The 25,950-nt window shown below is 43.4% G+C and overlaps 1 protein-coding gene across 2 annotated transcripts in view; it reads right to left on the bottom strand.

Annotated features, from left to right (window-relative positions):
• The window catches only part of MSRA (methionine sulfoxide reductase A), a 450,332-nt gene that overhangs the window by 241,556 nt on the left and 182,826 nt on the right, over positions 1 to 25,950 (bottom strand). For both annotated transcript variants that reach the window (XM_048845800.2, XM_048845798.2), the window contains exon 2: positions 19,520 to 19,588. In XM_048845800.2, the coding sequence (XP_048701757.1) occupies positions 19,520 to 19,588 (69 nt within the window). The remainder of the gene's footprint in view (positions 1 to 19,519; positions 19,589 to 25,950) is intronic.

Below are 25,950 nucleotides of genomic sequence, written 5' to 3'. Positions count from 1 at the left end.
TTAACCTATCCAACTATACTCTCAGCCCAGCAGAAGCAGCTGTCCTATCTTGGGGCCTCTCCTTCTGCCCCTCCACCCCCACGAACATGATACAGTTCTGTGGTGACCTAGAATCCTATTTTCGACATCTCCGACTCAAGGAATATTTCCAAAATACCTCTGAACAACATACTAATCCACAGAGGCCTCCCTACCAACACTACAGAAAGAAGGATTCTAGGTGGACTCCTCCTGAAGATCGAAACAGCAGACTGGACTTCTACATAGAGTGCTTCCGCCGACATGCACGGGCTGAAATTGTGGAAAAGCAACATCACTTGCCCCATAACCTCAGCCATGCGGAACGCAATGCCATCCACAGCCTCAGAAACAACTCTGACATCATAATCAAAAAGGCTGACAAAGGAGGTGCTGTTGTCATCATGAATAGGTCGGAATATGAACAAGAGGCTGCTCGGCAGCTCTCCAACACAAGTTTCTACAAGCCATTACCCTATGATCCCACTGAGAGTTACCAAAAGCAACTACAGCATTTGCTCAAGAAACTTCCTGAAAAAACACAAGATCAAATCCGCACAGACACACCCCTGGAACCCTGACCTGGGATATTCTATCTACTACCCAAGATCCATAAAACTGGAAATCCTGGGCGCCCCATCATCTCAGGCATTGGCACCCTGACAGCAGGATTGTCTGGCTATGTAGACTCCCTCCTCAGTCCCTACGCTACCAGCACTCCCAGCTACCTTCGAGACACCACTGACTTCCTGAGGAAACTTCAATCCATCGGTGATCTTCCTGATAACACCATCCTGGCCACTATGGATGTAGAAGCCCTCTACACCAACATTCCACACAAAGATGGACTACAAGGCATCAAGAACACTATCCCCGATAATGTCACGGCTAACCTGGTGGATGAACTTTGTGACTTTGTCCTTACCCATAACTATTTTACATTTGGGGACAATGTATACCTTCAGATCAGCGGCACTGCTATGGGTACCCGCATGGCCCCACAGTATGCCAACATTTTTATGGCTGATTTAGAACAACGCTTCCTCAGCTCTCGTCCCCTAAAGCCCCTACTCTACTTGCGCTATATTGATGACATCTTCATCATCTGGACCCATGGAAAAGAAGCCCTTGAGGAATTCCACCATGATTTCAACAACTTCCATCCCACCATCAACCTCAGCCTGGTCCAGTCCACACAAGAGATCCACTTCCTGGACACTACAGTGCTAATAAACAATGGTCACATAAACACCACCCTATACCGGAAACCTACTGACCGCTATTCCTACCTACATGCCTCCAGCTTTCACCCTGACCACACCACACGATCCATCGTCTACAGCCAAGCTCTGTGATACAACCGCATTTGCTCCAACCCCTCAGACAGAGACAAACACCTACAAGATCTCTGTCAAGCTTTCTTACAACTACAATACCCACCTGCGGAAGTGAAGAAACAGATTGATAGAGCCAGAAGAGTTCCCAGAAGTTACCTACTACAGGACAGGCCTAACAAAGAAAATAACAGAATGCCACTAGCCGTCACCTTCAGCCCCCAACTAAAACCCCTCCAACGCATTATTAAGGATCTACAACCTATCCTAAAGGATGACCCAACACTCTCACAAATCTTGGGAGACAGGCCAGTCCTTGCCTACAGACAGCCCCGCAACCTGAAGCAAATACTCACCAAGAACCACATACCACACAACAGAACCACTAACCCAGGAACTTATCCTTGCAACAAAGCCCGTTGCCAACTGTGCCCACATATCTATTCAGGGGACACCATCACAGGGCCTAATAACATCAGCCACACTATCAGAGGCTCGTTCACCTGCACATCCACCAATGTGATATATGCCATCATGTGCCAGCAATGCCCCTCTGCCATGTACATTGGTCAAACTGGACAGTCTCTACGTAAAAGAATAAATGGACACAAATCAGATGTCAAGAATTATAACATTCATAAACCAGTCGGAGAACACTTCAATCTCTCTGGTCACGCAATCACAGACATGAAGGTCGCTATCTTAAAACAAAAAAACTTCAAATCCAGACTCCAGCGAGAAACTGCTGAATTGGAATTCATTTGCAAATTGGATACTATTAATTTAGGCTTAAATAGAGACTGGGAGTGGCTAAGTCATTATGCAAGGTAGCCTATTTCCCCTTGTTTTTTCCTACCCCCCCCCCCAGACGTTCTGGTTAAACTTGGATTTAAAGTTGGAGAGTGGTCAGTTTGGAGGAGCTATTGCCAGCAGGAGAGTGAGTTTGTGTGTGTGTCCCCCGGAAAAAAAGGGGGGGGGTGAGAAAGCCTGGATTTGTGCTGGACATGGCCCACTTTGATTATCATGCACATTGTAGGGAGAGTGGTCACTTTGGATGAGCTATTACCAGCAGGATAGTGAGTTTGTGTGTGTGTGTTTTGGAGGGGGGTGAGGGGGTGAGAGAACCTGGATTTGTGCAGGAAATGGCCCACCTTGATTATCATGCACATTGTGTAGAGAGTTGTCACTTTGGATGGGCTATTACCAGCAGGAGAGTGAGTTTGTGGGAGGGGGGGTGGAGGGTGAGAAAACCTGGATTTGTGCTGGAAATGGCGCAACTTGATGATCACTTTAGATAAGCTATTACCAGCAGGACAGTGGGGTGGGAGGAGGTATTGTTTCATGTTCTCTGTGTGTATATAAAGTCTGCTGCAGTTTCCACGGTATGCATCCGATGAAGTGAGCTGTAGCTCATGAAAGCTCATGCTCAAATAAATTGGTTAGTCTCTAAGGTGCCACAAGTCCTCCTTTCCTTTTGGCCAACACTGTGGGTTTAATCCAGCCTCATTGCCTCTGCACATACACTTGTCTTAGGGATTCGAGGAACCTGTGCTATGAGGCTCCAGAACCTTTTGGAAAGCCATGCTCATTAGGATTTGCACAACCACTAGGTTGGTCAGAGCCTGAGGCTATGTAAGAGTGGTGCTAGCCCCAACCATCTAAATTCCTATCTGACCACATCTACTGTGGAATCAAGGAACCTCGCTGCTGACTCTTTCAGACGGATTTTGGCCCCAAACTGTCTTTTGGTACATAGTTTAACGATTAAGATAATATTAGTGTAGTTAGAGCTGACTCTTTTTCATTTTACCACTGTCCCGATGAACCCCATTAGTGGGAATATGAAGAGGAACTGCAGACACTTATGGCCAAACAGCACACTACATTATGGAGAGGGACAATTTTGACCAGTGACACCAAGGCAAATTCTGTTCTCCTGAAGGGTGCTGACAGATCTTTAATGTCCTCACGCAGTGGAATGGGCCTTGATTTTTAAGGTCTTATTCAAAAGGCTTCCACACAGTGAAATGGTTAGATTGTACTCGCTTTGTCTGCCTCAGGATAAAGGGCTGAAATGATCCTGTGGGGATTTGAACTTTGACTCTGAAGAGTCTGGCCTTTCCCAACCTGATGCTTAGACCTCTAAGGTTATGACTGCACTGCACTACATCTCAAAGCCTGGGTCAATTGACTTGGGTTTGCGCAGTTTGAGCTGTGAGGCTAAAAATAAAGGTATAGACGTACCCGCTGAGGCTGGAGCCCCTTCCCCACTCGCTGGGTTTCAGAGCCCAGGCTGCAGCCTGAGCAAGAATGTCTACACTGCTATTTTTAGCTGCTCAGCCCAAGCCCCACAAGCCTGAGTCAATTAACTCGGGCTCTAAGAATTGACGCTGCAGGCTTTTCTTTGTAGTATAGACATATCCTGACCTAAGTTGTACCATAAGACTGTAAAATACTACCTGTCCTACAGGGTGAATTCCACTGAATATCATGGAGTTCCTGCAAAAAGACGCTCCCCTTCTTGAAGGGCAGTGGGCATTTTAGGCTCCAGGATGACATACAAATATTGTAGCTAATTATAAATACATTTCAATATTTCATCCACATTACATCTTTTTTTGCTTGCATGGCTGACTGCTACTACATAATTCACAACATAATCCTCAATAATTTTCAGTCAAGGTTCAAGCAGAAATGTGTCACACCAGGATTATATTATTTATTATTATAATGTAGGATTTAAGACAATATATTTTATCTCAAAGCCTGACATGTTGCACGCAGTTTTCTTGGCTGGCAAATAAATAACTGTGGCTGTTTCAAGATTACCTATAGGTTCAATTCAAATCAGAATTTACTGTGTTTGGTTCTTCTTATCTTATTTGAAACATTGATCATTTTCTTTCTTTTAGATTTTCATGTGTTTTTTCTTCCACACTACAGTTAAGGCACTGTCTTGCATTGAGGACAATGCAGAGCCACACTACCCAAACATCACCCCTGCCTCATTCTCCTAAAGGGTGACGTTTGCAAACCCCCCCCCTTCTAAAGCCAGGGACATGGCCCTATTGCCTCCCTACCCCTTTGCACAGGCTGCCACCAGCAGTGAACTTAATCATGTAGAATTCCTGTGCTTCTTGACTGTAAGGCTCTTAATGTGCTCTGCACCTGTGAAGGAATAGATGGCAGGGACAGTGGGGGTTCTTGACCCCGTCCCTCTCTTGAACAGTTGTGCAGGGAGCGGGCACAATTTGACCCTGAACCTCTACAGAGCTGCACATATGAGGCTCTCCTTTATGATTATTTATAGGCATTTCCACGGCACTCTTCTTAGTTTAGGGGTAAGCCACAAACACTCAGAGCCTGGTACAGACATTCAGGGACCATCCAGACTAGCCTTTACAAAGGAGTGAACTAACCCAAGTTAACTGGCGATCAATTAACTCAGGGTAAAAACTTTAATGAAAACAAGCCCTCAGCACATATTCATAGGTTATGGTGCCAGTGGCTTGCAGTGCTGCCAGCATTGTACCTCCATTTATACATGCATCGCTTTGTTTTTAAAGGAGAACTGAAGGTTTTCATTTGTAAAGGACCACATACTAGAGGAAGAGTTGCATGCACCATCCAGAAACATTGCACTCTTGCATTTCAGTTCCCCAGGTTTGTTGAATCTATTTTGGGATTCCCTTATCCCCTAATGACTTAATATAAAAATTATCAAAGCTCTCAGAAAACAGTCCCTACAGGCCGCATAACCCATTTCCACACAAAGGCTCCCAAAGTATTTTACAGACATTCCTATACAGGAATCATATCATCCATCTCTAATATGCCAGGCAGAGATTAGCAAATAGTTATCTTTAATGGTACATAAGCATTTAAGACAGAAACTAAAAAAGAAGGGAAGTTAGGTAAGCAGAATGAAATTTAACCAGCACCCCGGAGTTAATATGCTCCATATCTTGTGTAAAGTTTTATGCCACCTTCCTATGCAACAACTAGTCAGGATTCAGTTTTACATCTCGTCTGAAAAACGTGACCCTATAGGCACCTCCAGCAGCAACACTGGCCCCCAAGCACCAATCTGGGGTAGGCAAATCAGGACGATATTATCTTTCAGTTCATTCAAAAAAAATCACACCATTTATTGTATAATTTATTCAGGCAGCTACGATACCGTCTGTGCTGGAAATGGCCCTGGCATTTCAAACATTGTTTTTGTAGACCTTAATTAAAAGTATAATTATTTACCCAGAATTTTACAAAGCTTGTCAAGTTTTATACTGAAAAAATTGGCCTCTCTACCCATTTTTATAATCTCATGGAGAAACTGGATTTTAAATAGCTAAATGTTAAAAACAAAACAAAATTAACCCTACTATGGCACAAAAAGGAAGGATGATTTTCTGGCTAAATTCTGCATTTGGTAGCAGGAAAACTGGTTTCTATTCCTGGCTCTGATACAGATTTCCTATATGACCACTGGGAGTTAGGTGCTTAGATACCTTTAAATAATCTGACCCTAAGTTACTTTTGAAAATGGCACTGTAGGCTTTTAAAAATGTGACCCTTAGGGCCTGTTCCAAAGCCCAATGAAGTCAATGGAAAGATTCCCATTGACTCCAATGAGCATTGGGTTAAGATGCTGAAGCAAGATTTATTTCTTTTTTTTTTTTAAGTATTCACTGATTTTGGATGCCCAACTTAGGAGACATCTAAGGACCTGATTTTCTGAGGTACTGAGCACTGATGGTTCTAACACTTCTCTCCCCCCCCCCACACACACACACAGTGGTGTATGAGGGTAAATCCGTTAATGTGTGAGGTGCTCAGATAATACAGAGACGAATGCTATAGAAAAGTCTAAAATTATCAGTTTTTAAATCCTGACAAGCATAAAATAAACAATGTTCTTCTATGTGAGATTCCAATTTCCCCCCAAAAACTCCACATCTTTGTTCTCCTGTGATGACTCTATTGTAAGTCAATTAACATCAGTTTGGCTAGCCACTTTAGGCATAATTCTCTTCTCACTTACACCAGTGAAAATTAGGAGTAAACACTACTGAACTCAATGGAGTAACAGCAGTGTGAGTAAGAGAATTAGCCCAATCTGTGATACATTTTTACTTTTTAGACTCATGAAAATTCTGGCACCCTAAATTCTTCTTTAGGGTCAATATCTGCTAATGCAGACTGCTGAGCGGGGGCCCCAATCCACTGCCTGTTGAAATCAATAACACTTCTTCCACTGACATCAAGAGGTGTTGGATCAGGCTCCAAATGCATAATTATAAGGGGTTTTTTGAGGTGGCTAATATTGATTTGAAGTTGCAATCTGAGTAGATGAAAAAAATGGAATGTTGTATTTTATATACAATGCACGCTATTAAATGGACATTCACACAGAGCTAATTTTCTGCTAGCTCAGGAATTATAAAATAAAAAGAGGGCATAAACAGCCTCTGTGAGTTTCTGAAGGACACAGAACACACTGCTTCCAAAGCCTCATTACTTTTGTTTTCAGGAGCAAAAGGAAAGACATGTGATCCTTTGAAATACAAGAATGTTACAAAGACTTCTGCCAATCAAGGACAGCTTTTTCTTTGCATTAGAGATTTTATTATCCCCTTATTAATGCATAGTGTACCTAAGGAATTGTCCTTGGTAAAGACCCAGTGAAATGCAGCATTTTGTAAATATCTGGGGCCTGATTCCCCATTACTCTGCACCTTGTTCAGTCACTTTCACAGTTCATGGCAACTGCACCTGTATTCCCTCTCTATGGTCCACCCACTCTTAGGCCTCCAGCTCCCGAGCCGTAACCTCTCTTGGGCAGTGACCCGTCTTTCACCCTCCTGACCAGGGTATTTCCAGGCTAAACCGTTCCGTGCCTACATTGCGTTATTCCCCAGCAAGGCAGACCACTTAAACAGACCTGCATTTGCATTTTGCTTACTCTTTGAGAGCTTTAAATGCTGTAATTGCCACAGTTATACATTACCACATAGCTCTTTCTAAGCAAGCACATTTAGTCTTAAGGTCAAAGCGTTACAGAGAAAACATTAAAAACAATAAAAGAACCTTCACACATGCTATTAACCTTAGCAGAGTTCGCCCCAACTTCAACAAAAGCTCTGGCCAGTGACCAATCCATCAAACCCCCACCAACAGGTTTTTCTGCGGTCACAAGTTCATAACAGCTGTTAGCTCAGAACAAGCACATTGACTGGGCCAGGTCCTTCCAATCCTTCCCAAGAAGAATTGGGGCTCCCCTTGGAAAGAAGGTTTGTTGGATCAGAAAGAAGGCCCTGACTCAGTTTTAATGCAGGCTATTTAACCAAAATTCCTTTATTTGTCTGTTGGTCCCTGGAGAATGCAGTTTGAACCAGTATATGCAAGCCTCTCTCCAGGGGGTTGTAGTTCTGTGGAGATGTTACGTGAGACAATTTGCTTAACCGCACCCTCCTGCACTGTTTGTAGTTCCTGTATGACTGTGGTCCCCCTAGACATGGAATTACATACAATCCCTGGCTCACAATGATACATAAACTTAATCCAGTAGAGTTTAACTTTGTTCATTAATGTTTGTCCAAGATATTGCAGGAAATTGCCATGTCTGTCACAGTCATTGACACCAATGCAAAATAGGTATGAAATGCTACCATATCCGAATAGTAGCATTTTACACCCACTTTGCACTGGTGTCAATGATGACACAATGGAGGGCAACACAGAATCAGGTTCCTAGACTTTATTTTAAGGTTTTTATGACTACTCTAATATGACTAACCTGATATTCTTCTTTGAGAAAATAACTGATCTTTTAGATAAGGGAAATAAGGTAGATCTAATACACTTGGACTTCAATAAAGCATTTGACACAGTACCACATGGGAAATTATTAGTTAAATTGGGTAAACTGGGAATTAGTAAGAATTGTAAGATAGGTAAGGAACTGGCTAAAGGCAAGAAGGCAATGGTGAATTATCCAGACTGGGGGACGGTATCCAGTCGAGTTCCTTAAGGATCAGTCTTGGGACCAATCTTATTTAATATTTTTACTAATGACCTTGGCACAAGGAGGAGTGTGCTAATGAAATGTGCTGATGAGTCAAAGTGGGAGGCATCATCGATACAGAGGGAAATTGGAATATTATAAGGAAGAAATGGATGACCTTGAAGACTGGAGTGACAGAAATGGAATGAAATTTAATAGTACAAAGTACAAGGTCATGCACTTAGGATCTAATAATAAGAATTTCTGCTATAAACTGTGGGCTCATCAGTTGGAAGTGATAGAGGAGGAGAGAGACGAGTGGGTTGATCACAGGATGATGCTGAGCCACCAATGTAATGCAGCTGTAAAAATGGCAAATGCAATCCTAGGATGTCTCTGGCAAGGCATTTTAAGCAGAGACAAAGTATCAATGCCTTTGTACAAGGCAGTATTCATAATCTGGAATACTGTGTACTATTCTGGTCACCCATGTTCAAGGAAAATGAATTCAAACTAGAACATGTGCAGAGAAGAGCTACTAGGATGACTGGGGGAGAGAGGGCCTATCTCATAAGAGGAAATTAAGAATTTGCTGGTTCATCCTAGCAAAACAAAGGCTGAGAGGAGATATAATTGATCTCTACAAATACCTCAGGGGGGTAAATGCCAGGGAGGAAGAATCTAAAGGACAATGTTGGCACCAGAGCAAATGGGTAAAAACTGGCCATGAACAAATTCAGGCTGGAAATTAAAAGAAGGTTTCTCATTAACAGAAGAGCCGGGGCCTGACAAGAGATGCAGGAGCTGACCTGGAGTACTGTGGTGTGGCAAGGGATGTCGGGGCTGTATTTGATGTAATGTCTGGATACGGCTGAGGAACTTGGCGTTTGGACTCGTTTTCTTACAGTTTACGTGCCTAGGACTTTTGGAATAAATTAGCCCAATAAGAGCTATTGGCACTAAGAAAGACAGATGGGACTGGTCTAGGGGCCTCTGAAAGGGGGAACTGCAGTAGGCACTCTTGTCGTGCTCTGGCCTGCTGGCGGAGGGCACTCCAGGCAGGGCTGACCCATGACAATTATGGGGAAGAATATGGGCACCTGGTCTGGCACAGGGAAGCGTGACATGCTTTAATCCCAGGAGCGAGCCACCTCATAACAGTGTCTCACCGGCCTCAGAGGGGAACCCACGGCTTATTCCCTGAATGGCGTTTCTGCTGTTACTTTTCATAATTTTGCATTGCAACTCGTCATATCAGAAACATTCTGCTAACAAGCAGCTTACGTCATTCATCAATCTGTTCAGATTTGTCTGACAACCAGCCCATATAATTTCTCTTTAAAACCTATGGGGTGGATCTGTAGGAGGAGCTCTCCGATGCCCCCTTTTGCCCCTGTCATCCCAAAACCTTTGGATATAAATTTGATATCTGGTCCTGCAACTCCCAATTCCCATCCAGTTTCTAGGGAGTGTGTGTGGTGCCCCTTTGTCCTTCAAGGTGTTGGCTGCCCTGGCAGTGGGCTGAGGTTCCCTTCCCCACACTTGGAGCATTCCAGGAAGCAACTCGGGACAAAAGGGAGAAATAAGGCAAGGCTGGCTCCCTGTGAAACAGCTCTCAACCATGCACTGCTTTTAACCGCAGAGGGGTTGGGCAAGCAGTCCCTTTGGCCTAACCACAGCTTCTTGGGGATATGGGGGAAGAGTATTGATCCCCCGACACTGAGTCCAGGTGAGCAGTAGTTCTTCCCCCACCAGGCTCCAGGTCCTTTACATTACCACACACCATCAGACAAAGTTCCCACTTCTTCCTGGCTATAGTTACCACTGTCATCTCCCAAGCAGCTGTCGCGCACATTATCTGGGCATTTCGCACCTTTGGGTGGGTGCCATAGACTTGGCAGGGCATTGAAACTGCCTCACTGTCCCTGGTGTTGGCTGAACACACCGTCATCTCTGCTGCCTTTGGAGCCTGCGGTTTGGGACCTTGCCAGCCTGCAGGGTCCTAGAGCCTGAGGTTTGGGACCTTTCCAGACTGCAGGGTCCTAGAGCCTGCACTCCAGCCCTAACCCAGAGTCTACCCAGCAATGAAACAGCCCCGCAGCCTGAGCCCCACAAGCCTGGGTCGGCTGGCCCAGGCCAGTCGTGGGTTTTTCTTTGCTATGGAGACACACCCAGAGACTTTCCCTTCAGGTCAGTATGACTCCTTGATCCCATGGAGCAGGAAGCTGTCTCACTCCCCCACGCAGACACCCCCACCCCAGTCTCAGGTATTTGTCTGCATACACTGTGAAGGTAACTTGCTCTCAACTCTGTTTCCTCTCGGATACTGAATGGTGGGATCTACATGGTCGCTTGGGAAGCTTTTTGAAATACTTTTGCTCGGGTTTACACTTTCGCTCTTAAGTTGAAAGCCAGGAGCAGGTCTGTTAGTTTGTCTTGGTAAAGTTAGTTAGTTAGCAAGTATGCTAATGAGCAACTCAAGAAAGAGCAGCTGCTGAGCTGGTGTGGGCAGCAAGGTTTGTCTGCTGCTGGTCAGAAGAAATTGGAGCTGGTGGCCATGCTGGGCTCATGTGCCTTGAGGAAGGATGGGGCACCTGCTCCAAACCAAGGGCCAGAAGGGGTCCCTTTTCCTTCTACAGGGCATGCAGGTGACCAGTGGGATGGTCCCACAGATGGCCCAGCACATGTAGTGGCTAGGGCGAGAGGTCCAGAGCTGTGGAGGCTGGCATGGAAAAGACTGCTTGTGCAGGAGTGACAGATGGAGCTGGAGCCAGGCACCAGAGTGAGGAGACAGAGCTGAGGCAACAGAAGGTTGCTGACCAGGACAAACACAGGCAGCCTGAACAGGAGGAGAGGGCCAAGCCATGCTCCGGGAATCCAGGCAGAAGGATATAAGGGTTTGCCTGATCAGGGGCTGGCAAGCAAACAGATGGGGGTATGATGGACTTCATTGCCCTGCTTGTAGCCTGAGTAAATACGAATACCAAAAAAGGTTCTCAAAAAGAAAAAGAGGACTTGTGGCACCTTAGAGACTAACAAATTTATCTGAGCATAAGCTTTCGCGAGCTACAGCTCACTTCATCAGATGCATTCAGTGGAAAAGAAGGTTCTGAGATTCTGACTGAGAGATTGTGGGAAGTTATTTTTCCTCATGTGTTATTTTGTGTAATGATGTAACAGGGTTAAACCCTCAGATCTCAGCTGTGAACCAATCAAGGCCAGCTTCAGTAGCCATGCTCACTGTCTACCCTCACTGGGGAATCTGAGTCAGTGCTGAGTGTGTCTCTGGCCAAGAGTCCTGCTCAACTGGTGAGACTCTGACACAGCTAGAAGATGCTGCGGGCCAGAACTCTGCTGGGAGCAGGGATGACTGTGGCACAGTAATATGACAATTTGGGAGTTCTAGCAGTAACACTTCCGAATTGTGGATTATTTCATGAAACTATGTCATGAAGTTACTGTGTCATGGAAAGCTACATGTATGTAGATCAACCATGAGTTAGCATGGTTGTCTCATGTCTCTGCCGGGCCAGAGACAATAGGGTGATCATCACTCAACCATCGTGTGGTCAGAGTAAAACACTTTGGGACAAAAGGTTTGCTCCAGCTAGGAGAGGACACTTTCTCCAATTGTCTGAAGGGAGGGGGTGGGAGAAGGGGAAAGGTACCAAAAGACAGAAGAAAAGAAGCAGGTGACACCAGCTGGAGTCTATAAAGGAATTCACGGGGGAGAGACATTTTGCACCAGATCAAGATGAGGGAAGCTGCTGCAAGGACAGCATATGCAAGGGGATAGAGGAGTCTGCCTGCCTGCTGGAACACAGATGAGCCCACTACCAAGGGACTAATGAAGGACTTTGTATTTAGGATGGTCAGTTCTTTCCTGTGCTTTATCTGTTACATAAATAGCAATGTGCTAGGATTGGTGCAAAGCCTTTCTTCCAGCACATGTTAAGCATTCACAACTACACATTGCCCCTGAGCGAGTTATACTGTAACCCAGAAGCTGCACACCTTTGGGATGGAGTCCTGGGAGAGGAACGTGTTTAGGTACTGGGAAGCCTGAAGGGTTAGTGCTGTGCCTAAATATGCAGGGCGGGGATGGCAGACAGGCTCCAGAAGCTGCACACACAGCCTTGGGGATCCAGAACAAACAGGCTTGGTTTCCACTCACAGCATTGTTAGTAGAATGGCCAGGAGGGAGCACTAGCTAGGATCTGTGATAGACTGGATCTCTGGGCCCCACCTCCACTTATCTCACCCATGTTAACTTGACATGCCCAGCCGGGTTTGATGCCTGCAAGCCCTTTTCCTTCAGGAGCCTGTCACAGAATAAAGTTTGCAGTGACACAGAAGCAGCATCTTCAAAACAAAGCATTTATTTTTCCTTCATCCAAACATATGTAGCACATGGAGCAAAGGTATTTCACATTTCATCTTACCTGCCCCTTCATCTTTCCTGGCCAGCTTTTGTAAGCTCTGATTCACAGGGCATGTGACACTATTTCACAGAGTATGTCTCAGAAACTCCCCTTGGGATGCTATTGACTCCCCACTCAACACCCCCACCTTCTCTAGGCCAGCATCTTTAAGGTTTTAGCATCTCCTATGATCCTAGGTTTAGGTCTGGAAGCAGTATACTTTGCTAGACTAGAGGGTGCCAGGACAGGGGTTCTTTCCCACTTAATAGCTTCCCCAAAAATCCAGTGTATTTCCTATGATAGCACCTTATCTTTGTGATGGTTTTGTTTCCTGTTGGTTTTCCCGTTATAGGCTCCTTTGATTTAATTCTGTCCTTTCAGGATAACACCACACTGGTAAACTGAGGTGCATATAAGTATAAAAAATAATACCTGTAACCCCCTTTTTCTCCACACCTCCTTCATCATAAAATTCCAAATGACATGGTATGCGGATTAGTGACAACCATGATTTTCTTATATGGCCACAGATTTGTTACACTGCTTCCAAAATTGCAAGAATATTAACATACTCATGAAAACAATTAACTTACTACATTCTTAACTTGAATATAACTTTGCAAAATACTACACAATAGGCAAAAGCTCTATACAAAGAATTAGGAGGGTAAGATCCCCTGACATTTTTCAGTTAAAGTGTGGCCACTAATTTCCAGACTGGAACTTAGAAGGGTGTTTCTAACCATGAAAGGAGTGAGGTTCTGGAATAGCTGCCCAATCAACGTTGTGGGAGCAACAACTTAATTAATTTTGAGAGAGAGCTGGACAAATTTATTAGTGCAATTGTATGACAGAGTTGTTTGTGATAGTAGGGGACAGGGATCAGCAGCCCTTGAGATATATACCGGAAATGAGCCCATGTTTCTAAAAGCTCATGCTTCAGGGTTTTAAGCAAGTCACCTGCAGCTTTCAGGAAGGGTTTCAGAGTAACAGCCGTGTTAGTCTGTATTCGCAAAAAGAAAAGGAGTACTTGTGGCATCTTAGAGACTAACCTCAATTTATTTGAGCATAAGCTTTCATGAGTGATCACTTTAGATAAGCTATTACCAGCAGGAGAGTGGGGTAGGGGGAGAGAAAACCTTTTGTAGTGGTAAACACCCATTTTTTCATGCTTTGTATGTCTAAGAACATCTTCTGTATTTTCCACAGTATGCATCCAATGAAGTGAGCTGTAGCTCACGAAAGCTTATGCTCAAATAAATTGGTTAGTCTCTAAGGTGCCACAAGTACTCCTTTTCTTTTTTCAGGAAGGGGTTTCACCCCCCCCCCCCTCCAAGTGTATTCTGTTTGTTTGTTTTTCCTTTCCTCTCCTTCCTCTGAAGCATCAGGAATGGCCACCACTGAAGATGGGACATTGGACAGGATGGGCCAGGGTTCTAAAGTGGCATTCTCTCTTTCAGGTGCTTGGCTGCCTGGTTCTAGCTCACATGCTCATGGTCTAACTGAGCACCATCTATAAAGTCAGGAAGGAATTTTACCTGAGGTCAGATTTGCAGTGACTTTTTTTTTTTTTAACTTTTTCTGAAGCATGTGGGTCTGGGTCACCTGCCAGGATTATCAGGGTACAGCTCAATCACTTCCCTGCCATTGCAGGGGCCTCAGGCATTGGTGTACCTCGGCCCCTCCTATTCTCTGATGGTGACACATGATAGGCTAGTCTCCTGAGGGCTGTAATATTTTAGTCTAGTTTCGGTTGTTGAGTTTAGTGGGCAGCTGCTGGGTGGTGTTGGTGACCTGTGACATACAGGAAATCAGACTCCACGATCTGGTGCTCCCTTCTGGCCCTAAGCTCTATGCCTGCATGATTCTATTACACTAATCCTTAGAATAAGGAAGTAACAGGCTGAGAGTTATAGTTTGGAAGCGGAGAGCGAAAAGAAATGGAAATCATGTATCTCTTTAATAAACATGCCTTTAATAAACAAGTTTCAGAGTGGCAGCTGTGCCCACGAAAGCTTATGCTCTAATGAATTTGTTAGTCTCTAAGGTGCCGCAAGTACTCCTGTTCTTTTTAGTAAAAAAGGCTCCTTGCCTTCTACAATGTCTTTACAGATTAATTTCCTCCTTCCAGGTTTATAGAGAGATGAGTGTCCATTTTTACAGTGTCTTATGACTATATGACAAATTGACCATCTAGCTGCTTCACAGATGTGCTCAGCTAGGGCATCATTCACCTGCCCAAGATGTTGGAGAGTAATGAGCATTAATTCCTTCTGGAGGGATGTTCTCTCTGGCACGCTATGCTTCCAAAATATGCTTCTTGAAACATCTGGCAATTTTGCTTTAGATATTTCCTCTAAAATTTAGGTCACAGCACATGCACCTGGTACAACATTCTGAAGTCTTATGAACTCTTCAGCTACAGATTTAAATGTCTCCTGACATATAAAAGTATGGCTAAGATGTTTCTTTTGCTCAGGATGTGGATAGTAATATGTTAGAAAGCATATTTTCTACAGACCATAAAAAAATAAATCTTATGGGTGAACTGTAGTTCTTGGAACTTCATTTTCTTGGTGAAAAGTGCATAATTCATCATTAATAGAGCTTTCACTTGTTATATTCACCTGACAGTAGTGATGGCCATCAGGAATGCCACTGCCTTGATCAAAAAGTACAGCAAAAATTCACTGATTCTCAGGAAGAGGTTAGAAAGTTGTGTTGAGGCAGCAATTGCTAAAGCAGAAATATGTCGTCTTAAACTCAGATCTTGGTAGTAAATAAAGGAGAAAATTTGACAAATATTTCTGGCCCCAATACAGCAATGCACTTAAACATGTGTGTAACTTTGAACAAGTGAACAGGCCCACTGAAGTTACATGTGCTTTGCTGGCTCAAGGCCTTTACTTGTAATTTTTAAAACTATAACTATATCCTCTTGCTGATTTGGGGTCCTAACATACTTTTTTTCAAATTTTTGTACCCCTTTAAATATTGTCTTTGTTCAGATATTTTTGTTAAAAATAGCCCAGTTTGTAAAGATTTTCCCCCCACAGGCAAAATGTTTCAATCATTGAAAACTTTTATTGCCAGATAAACAGGGAAATTGCTTGGACAGCAACTTAATGGAGGAGTCCTGCTCTACCATGCATGACACCTAGGTTTGATTCCCAATGCTTCATTTGCTTGAGCAGCAGGAGCTGGGAACACTTCTCCATCTCACTTCAAGTGTCATAATGATTTCATTATATGAGTCCATAGTAACCCCTGTGAGATTGTGTGCAGTAACTATGCACCTACTGTGAGTTATCATTCTAGGTGTTCTTTGATTGGTTGATGCAAGATGGGTCAACAGGTCACTAGTTGGTTAGTGTTAATGCATTTGCCACTAGTGTGCCACATTTGAAATCTAGACTCCCACAGTGGTAAAAAATAAGGAAGTATTTCCTTATTGTAATGAACAGCATGTATATCATGTAATGCAGCTGGGCCATGGTAAATAGAGTAACTGTTTTTAAGTGAATTGGAATAATCTGAGGACAGCTTATTCTCTCAGCTGTGATGTTCTCTCATAATGGGAAAACCTGCAGGAATAATTACAGCGTGCACACACCCTCTAAGTACCTGGATCAAAACAGGAAGTCATATCAAAGTAAATGACATAGAATCGGCATTGGCATCAGTGAGGCTGCTTCTCAGAAACTAGAGCTATATAACGAGCTGTATTACACACGTTGGGAAAAGGGTTATCTTTTGCATCTCCATGTAGACCTGACATTAAACATAATACTATTTTACAAATAAATCTAAACATATCTGAGTACTGGGAATATTTACTGAAAGCAGGTTACACTTCTAAAATCATATGTTTACTGATACATTTCCTTTTAGATATTAATAAAGAGGTTACTTCTAGTAATTACTGTTCTTCAAGAGTTGCCTCTAAGCATTCACATTTATAGGATTTGGCACCTCTAGTGTCAAGCTGAGGAACTGTATGACAAAGCCATGTCCACTGGCGGAGTGCAAGAGTGCTGTCAGGCTAGATGACATCATTGGCTCTGTCTATATAAGGTAGCACATCCTGTCTCCGACCTACTCAGTTCCTTCTTCCTAGCCCACAGAGTCCTAAAATACAAAGAACTCCAAGGCAGAGAGAAGGCAGGTGGATACTAGGAAGACACTGATGCAACTCTCAAAGAACAAATAATTTACATGTCGGTAATCCCTCTTTCTTTTTTGAGGACTTCTGTGCGTTCCCACTTCTGGCAGATTAGCAAGGACTGTCTCCAACAGAGGATGGTGGGCAAAGATTTCTAGGCAAAAATGGACTGTAGCTTCACCTTACCAAAGTGAACATTGGATTTGGTTGTCAAGTCCAATGAATAATGCTTATCAAAAGGAAGAATTGAACTGCATGTTGCTGCTTTGAAAAACTCTACAATAGTAGAGTAGACCAGTGACGTGTTTTTAAGCCAAGTACTACTGGTTTTGGAGCTAAAATATAACAATGGTTAGAACAAGTTTTGAAAGAGAGCAGTTAACGACACAGAGGTAAACAATAATGGTAATAAAATACAACATGGTGTTACAAAAGGTAAGTCATGCCAGTCCAACCTGATCTCTTTCTTTGAGAAGATTACTGCATTTCCTTTGTCTAGAAAATCGGTTGATCTAATCCACTTGGTACTCCTGAGGGCGTTCTGCACCAAAAAATTAAAAATTCTGGGCCATTTTTTTTAAAATTCTGCACACAATATTTTAAAATTCTGCAAGTTTTATTTGTCAATAAATAAAGGCAGAAGCTCCAGCATGGTCATGGGGAACAGAGGCTACTGGCTCCACAAAGGTGTGAGGTCACCCTGAAGCTTCCCCACCCCTCCACCCCGGGGACACAACTCAGTGATGAGGCTGCACGTGACCCTGACATAGCACAAGGCCTGGGCCTGCCCCAGAAACACCCTGGGGCCCTGCCCCTCTGTGCCAGGCACACCAGGCGTGGGGCAGGCAGGTTCAACCAGGCAGGATCCAAGTGTGGAGGGGCTCAGTGTAGGGGATCCAGGTGTGGGGTGAGAGGGTTCTGTGTGGGACAGTCTTGGTGCAGGCAGCTCAGTGGAGGTCTAGGTGTGGGGGGATCTGGATACACAGAGGCTCGTTGCGGGAGTTCCAGGGGCAATGGGACTCTGCAGGGGCTTGCAGGAGACTTGCCTCACCATGACAACCTGAGTCTCTCTTGATTTTCAGTAGGACCTTGCTGATGAGTGGAATCGGAGGAAACCTGTATATCAGGCTTCCTGCCAATGGCAAGAGGAAGGCATCGGAGAAGGAGCCCGGCCCCAGACCCCATTTGGAGCAAAACCTGTGGCACCTCCTGTTCTGCCTGGTGGCGAACAAATCCACTTGGGGAGTTCCCCACCTCTGGAAGATCGCTCTGGCTACATGCGGGTGGAGCACCCACTCGTGGTGACAGGATGAGTCCCTGCTTAGGTGATCTGCTAGTGTGTACTTGGCACCTGGAAGGTGATCCGCTTCTAGATGAATTCTGTGGTCGATGCAGAAGTCCCAGAGATGGAGTTCCTCTTGGCAGAGGGCCGAGGATCATGCTCCCCCTTGTCTGTTGATGTAGAACACTGAAGCTATCTTGTCCATCAAGACTCTGACCATTCTGCCCGACAGGTGAGGTAGGAAGCCCGCAAGCCCTGCGCACCACCCTGAGATCTTTGACATTTATGTGTAGCGTCATTTCCTCTGGGGACTACATTCCCTGGGTCTGGAGAGTGCTGAGGTGCACTCTACAGCCAACGTCCAAGGCGTCCGAAACCAACTTGACTGAGTGAGGAGTGCTGACAAAAGGAACTCCTTCCAGGACTTACCCAGGGTTGGTCCACCATCACAGCGAGGTAAGTATCGTCACTGGAATGGTAACAACCTTTTCCAGGTGGTCCCTTGACAGGGAGTAGACTGTCACCAGCCATTGCTGTAGCGGTCGCATCTGGAGCCTGGTGTGTGTGGCGCACCACATATGTGCACGCTGTCATGTGACCTAGGCGACGCAGGCAAACCCTGGTCATGGTCAGGGGAAACATGAAGACTTCCGCGATTGTCCAGGTAAGGATAAATATGTCCTTTCATCTGAGATGTGCTACAACTACCGGGAGGTATTTTGTGAAGACCCTTGGGGCAGTGAGAAGACCAAATGGGAGGACATAAAATTGGAAGGGTCACCTGTCAACCAATGAGAAGTCAATGGGCTTACACAGTAATAGTGACTTATTTTGTGAGTGAGTAAAGGTATCAGAATCTGTCCTTTAGGCAGAAAGGAAGGAAGAAACGAGTCAACTGAGAAAGCTATGCAAATAAACTAGATAAAACTTTCACCACAAATATTTGAATGTAGTGGAGGTCTAGGGTCATAAATCACTTCCAGAATTTTGTATAAAGCACTGAGCTATGTCACAGGGCCTATCATACGCAAATAACTGCTACTCCGTATTTATACAAAACACTTAAAATAAAGGATTAAACATACTGTTTGTCAAACTAAGGAAAAATACTTGCAATACCCACTTTTTTGGTCATACACTTCACCAAAAACCCAACTGTTTTTTGTTGGTTATGATGATTAAAAAATGGCTATAACAGTCCAGATTGTGATACCCTAAGGAGTGTTGCTGAAATCAAGAAGTTTGGCATGCATTCTCTCCATACAGTTTAGTGTTTTTCTTTTAGACATGATATCTTACCAAATAAAACCATCTGTGTTCCCTCTGGGAAAGGTTCCACTGTTCTGTTTCCATTGACATGGTGTTTAGCTAAAAGACAAGAAGAAAAGAAAAGTGTAGTAAAATATCGATTGCTATGGAAACACAAATACTCTTTTCAAAATGGCTCTAGGAGAGCCTGAAATTTGAGTGGTCAATAACTATGGCACAGGTGTACGTTAAGTTTTGCTTACTAATCTGTATGTCAAAAATATATCAGGTTTCAGAGTGGTAGCCGTGTTAGTCTGTATCAGCAAAAAGAACGAAGAGTACTTGTGGCACCTTAGAGACTAACAAATGTATTTGAGCATAAGCTTTCATGGGCTAAAGCCCACTTCATCGGATGCACTGATGAAATGGGTTTTAGCCCACGAAAGCTTATGCTCAAATACATTTGTTAGTCTCTAAGATGCCACAAGTACTCCTCATTCTTTTAAAAAAATATATCAATTCACCTCTCAGTGTGGGCTGTTATCCCATAAGAAGACCTGTATAACCCTAGTGATGTCTGAATTTAAATAAGAAGGGCCTGTTTTTCCAGAGGTTCTAAACCCCACAGTTCCCTTGGACAAACTGGAGTTCCACTTCGGTTTTATATTTCGGACAACTTGTCTATTTCTAACATGACATAGAGTAAGCATTATATAAACATGAATAATCATCATCATCACAGTCACAAGTGAAGCATTCTTAAAAGTGGAATTCTGACCTGTACAGAGGACGCAGGAAAAATGTAATCTTGTATTGTTACTGCTGTTGCTACCTTTTGACATGACCACACATGTGAATTTTGACTTTTTTCCATGCTGCCTATCAGTAAGCTAAATTAAAAATTCATGCATCATATTCTAATGTCACATTAATTCAATAAATATCACTTCAATAATAGGCAATGGTGTATATAGTTCATTCTGTTTCTACTTTACAGATTACCCATACTTTATACTGTTATAAGACTACTACATTATTTCCATCATTGGAAGCTATACAATGGATCAGATGTGACTACTACTTCAGTTTACTAAAGCTTAACCTGGGAGGGAGAATGCCGGGGGCCAGGAGAGGGAAAACAACAAGTCTGATTTTCACTGGCTCCATTCACTGTACAATTCAAAATCGATAGCAGTTCCACCCAAGCATTAACGTGCAATTGTTTTTAATCCTCAAATGCCTGCCACCCAATTATCTTCCACCTCCAAGCATGTCTCTGAAACTGAAACACTTTTCACACACAAGTATATTTAGTCTCCACTGTAATCAAATTCCAACCCTTTTTCCACTCGGTTCCTAGAAGAATTGATGCACTAGACTGAATTCAACAAAACTGCACCACTTCTTTTACTGAAGCTGAAAAAGTTGCTCCACTTGAGTTTTAATTAAATTAAGTTGTCTTTTTGTATTTTCCCCACTATGTGACTGTCCATTTTATGTTCAATTTCCAATCCCTCTCTTGACAGGACAACAGCGATTCTGTGGATCTGATATTCTGTGGTAGCAGAGGGACATATGCCATCGACTACAATTTTAGGGCTCCACAAGTGTATTAGAAGAGAGAGAGAGAGGACATAGGGAGTCCTTCCTCTGCCCCTGTGAATCTGCACACGTGTCAGGCATAACATGAGGTTTGTGGCACTGCAGAGTGTAATGTGCACGGGGAGGAGGCAGGAGCTAACATTCTCGCAATGCTAATTCATAGAGGGGGAATTTTTATGCAAGACAAGAGTCCTCTCTCCACTATCTCTGTGTGCCAGGGCGGCTGCGCTGGGCTGAAAACAGATACAGTTCCAAAACATATTCTGTATTATATCTAGTGCCTACCTCGAATACACTGCTTCCAGCATAAGGGAAAATCTACTAATTTGGACCCATATAGTTACTGTGGGATGAAACAGACTATGCTAAAGCTGAATGAAATATCTGAGCTTTAAGCAAAATGCAACATGCAAGATTTGATCCCAGAATATTCCCCAGGCCCTTCACTGATATCGGTTGTCTGACCATATACTTCCAAGAGAGTTAGTCCTGATAGCAACAGAAAGGGATCAAAGAGCACGAACCCAAGACAACGTGGCTGCTGTAGCTCTCCGTTCTGCAATCGCTTTCCAGATTGAGGTCCCACAGGACCTCGTCATATTGATTATCACGCTTTATATATAGTGTAAAACCTTACTGTGAGCAAACCAGGTTGAACTGGGGTATTGTATTGTTTTAGGAATGCTCTAAAATGAATGTTTTCCATTAGCAGTCAGGTGTATTGCAGAAATAATCCCAGCTTGGGTCAAACATTTATAGACAGATGCTGAGGGGGGAAAGTCAGGATGATCTGCAACTGGAGTGAGGGAAATTATAATGTGAATTGTAGGAAAATTGAAAGCCCTGGACAATGAGGGCAGAGAGATGGTTAAATATTGGAAGGGGGTGGAAGGGTTAGCTCCACGTTAGGGTAATATAGTGGCTTACAATAAATAAGACAAGAACTGTTATTGCAAAGCGGAAGGGTGTGAGAAAAATTGGGTTTATCATGGGAAAATAGCTTCAACCTTAACAATGGAGCACCTGTGGATTTCTCCATAGTAACTGTGCACCAGTACAGGTTAAATCCCCAGGTGTGCCAGAAAAGCACTCAGTGCCTCTGTGGAAAAGTCACATATATCCAGTTGCAGGATTGGGACCCTAGACTGCAAGCTTTTTGGAGCAGGAAGCTGGCAAGCTTTATCTGTAAAGCTCCCTGCACACCTATATTACTGTATAAATAAGGCATACACTGTAAAAATCAATACATTGCAAGATGTTGATCATAAAGTTTTTTTAAAAAATACTTTCTTTCAAAGAAGCCTGGGTGAACTCAATTCACTTCATTTATTTTTAAGATAATTTACTGTGCTGCTATTATATACAAGCCCAGCGAAAAATTAGTGCTCCATTAAATTTAAAAAAAAATCTATTAAGTTAGATTCCTGATAAAGGCATTTACTGGACCTATTAATTTAACAGAATATGTTCTCTATTGATTCAAGATTAAAGTCTTTTTTTTTAAAGATTAAAGATTAAGAACTGTTTACTGTGGTACATCCATTCACTTGCAGCCACGAATTCTTTCGGTACTACTTCTGGCCAAATGAAAGTTACATCAAGAGCAAAATTTACAGTGCATTATGCATCACTTAAGAGTGCAAAATTAAATTTAATGGATCTCAAGACTAAGATTTTCAAAAGTGACTAATGCTGTTGGGGGCCTCTGTTTGAGGCCCCCCAACCCACTGGAAATGCCTTAGACATACCTGAGTTTCAGAAAATGCTGAGCACTCACCCTTTAAAAATTGTGCCTTGTATGGTGCCTCAGTAGTGCCAACCCCAAACAATCATGAATCATAGAATATTAGGGTTGGAAAGACCTCAGGATGTCATCTAATCCAATCCCCTGCTCAAAGCAGGACCAACCCCAACTAAATCATCCCAGGCAGGGCTTCGTCAAGCCAGGCCTTAAAAACCTCTAAGGATGGAGATTCCACCACCTCCCTAGGTAACCCATTCCAGTGCTTCACCACCCTCCTAGTGAAACAGTATTTCCTAATATCCAACCTAGATCTCCCCCCACTACAACTTGAGACCACTGCTTCTTGTTCTGTCATCTGCCACCACTGAGAACAGCCGAGCTCCATCCTCTTTGGAACCCCTCTTTGGGTAGTTGAAGGCTACTAGCAAATCCCCCCTCACTCTTCTCTTCTGCAGTCTAAATAACCCCAGTTCCCTCAGCCTCTCCTCATATATATATATATATAGAGAGAGAGAGAGAGAGAGAGCTCAGGCATTCAGGAATGAAATCAGGAAGGCCAAATCACACTTGGAGTTGCAGCTAGCAAGGGATGTTAAAAGTAACAAGAAGAGTTTCTACAGGTATGTTAGCAACAAGAAGAAGGTCAAGGAAAATATGGGCCCCTTACCTAATGGGGGAGGCAACCTAGTGACAGAGGATGTGGAAAAAGCTAATGTACTCAATGCTTTTTTGCCTCTGTCATCACGAACAAAGTCAGCTCCCAGACTACTGTACTGGGCAGCACAGTATGGGGAGGAGATGATCAGCCTTCTGTGGAGAAAGAAGTGGTTCAGGACTATTTAGAAAAGCTGGACAAGCACAAGTCCATGGGGCCAGATGCACTGCATCCGAGGGTGCTAAAGGAGTTGGCGGATGTGATTGCAGAGCCATTGGCCATTATCTTTGAAAACATGGTGATTGTGGGACGTCCCAGATGATTGGGAAAAGGCTAATGTAGTGCCCATCTTTTAAAAAGGGAAGAAGGAGGATCCAGGGAACTACAGGCCAGTCAGCCTCAACTCAGTCCCTGGAAAAATCATGGAGGAGATCCTCAAGAAATCAACTGCTGCCTAGACACTCAGTCCCTAGTCTGTAGCAGTGCATGGGATTCTTCCGTCCTAAGTGCAGGACTCTGCACTTGTCCTTGTTGAACCTCATCAGATTTCTTTTGGCCCAATTCTCCAATTTGTCTAGGTCACTCTGGACCTTATCGCTACCCCCCAGCGTATCTACCTCTCCCCACAGCTTAGTGTCATCTGCGAACTTGCTGAGGATGCAATTCATCCCATCATCCAAATCATTAATAAAGATGTTGAACAAAACTGGCCCCAGGACCAACCCTGGGGCACTCCGCTTGATACCAGCTGCCAACTAGACATTGAGCCATTGATCACTACCCATTGAGCCCAATGATCTAGCCAGCTCTCTATCCACCTTATAGTCCATTTATCCAGCCCATACTTCTTTAACTTGCTGGCAAGCATACTGTGGGAGACCGGATCAAAAGCTTTGCTAAAGTCAAGGAATAACACATCCGCTGCTTTCCCCTCATCCACAGAGCCAGTTATCTCATCATAGAAGGCAATTAAGTTAGTCAGGAATGACTTGCCCTTGGTGAATCCATGCTGACTGTTCCTGATCACTTTCCTCTCCTCCAAGTTCTTCAAAATGGATTCCTTGAGGACCTGTTCCATGATTATGCAGGGAACTGAAGTGAGGCTAAGCGGTCTGTAGTTCCCCGGGTTCTTTAACTTTGGTTTAAAATCATGAAAGCATTTTGAGTTCTTTTTATATGCCTTCTAGTGTTTGAGCCATTAGGGTACACTCAGACAATGTTTTCAAGCTTATCTCTGCAACCGTGTGGGCTAGAAACTTACTACTACTTTAAATGAAAACTAAGATTCTCACTGACCCAAATGAATCCAGTAGCTGGAGCTTTTTTTAAAAAAAACACAGCTATTAAGATTCACAAGGTGTTGACGCTACATAAAACAGAGGCAAAGAGGGATGTGTGCATAGGTTTGGTGCTGGTCCTGAGCAAATGGGTGCATTTCACCCTTTGCTAGTAAAACAGGAGCAAGGGAGACTGCCTGATTTAATAAAGCTTCCTGATCTGCAACTGGTATATTCTTTTATTTGCATTTATTTAATTCCAAATTTAATATGAGGGTCTGATTTTGTATATTTCAGGGGGGGGAAGAAAAGGAAAATGATGCAACAGGAAAGTGTCAGATTCATTCCTTCTGTGACGGCTGACAAAGTTTAGAAGAAGAGAATTATGAGCAGTCTGAAAACTGAGGTAGCAACAAAGTAACCTGTGAACTGCTTTGTGAGAAAGTGAGGCATCCACAAAAAAGTTCCTCGTGGTATGATTGGTAACCCACTGTGAGACACACAGGCTATCAGGCCTGATCATTCCCTACTGCTATTTCATATAACACTTTTTACTGCTGTGCACCATCAATATACAGTACATAATTGAAGGGCAGTGGTGTTCTTCTGAGTCTTGTAAAAAAGAAGGTCTTCAATCTTAATTTCCAATGAAAGACTACAACCTTTAGAAAAAATGCTAGTTTGTCAGTGTAATGAGTGTAATGTTATCATTTAGTGTCTAATGACTAAAGTGTCTGAAAATGTCAGCAAAGAGAAGCCCCAAGTCAGAGGAGAAAACTAAGCAGCAAAAACAGAAAAAGGACACCAGTGCCTTTGGGTAAAATTTCAGCACCGATCACACATCAAAACTCAGTGCCAAAGAAATGAAAATAGTCTCATTTGTCATTTCTTTCTATTCAGATAATTCCTTCCTAAACCATTCAATCATCTATATTTCAGCAGCAAACAAGCTACATGCTTCTTTATCTTTTCTGCTACTTGTACTCTACTAATGTAAGCACACTGAACACAGACTGCATGATGTGTTGAATTAAATGGTGGTAACAAATACATTGTTCAAGTTTCCATGTATCCATTTGTCGTATTTTCCTGAAACCAAAACTCTGTGAATACATGTTCTTCAGTTCAATTTACAGACTGAATGAGAAGAATAGCTGCAAATATTACAGGAGGCTTTAAACGCTTTAGAGTTCTGCTTCCTTGA

Source organism: Caretta caretta, chromosome 3, assembly GCF_965140235.1.
Source record: "Caretta caretta isolate rCarCar2 chromosome 3, rCarCar1.hap1, whole genome shotgun sequence".
Classification (NCBI taxonomy): Eukaryota; Metazoa; Chordata; order Testudines; family Cheloniidae; genus Caretta; species Caretta caretta.
The sequence above is the reverse complement of the archived record's forward strand: the minus strand, read 5'-3'. Positions and strand labels throughout refer to the sequence as shown.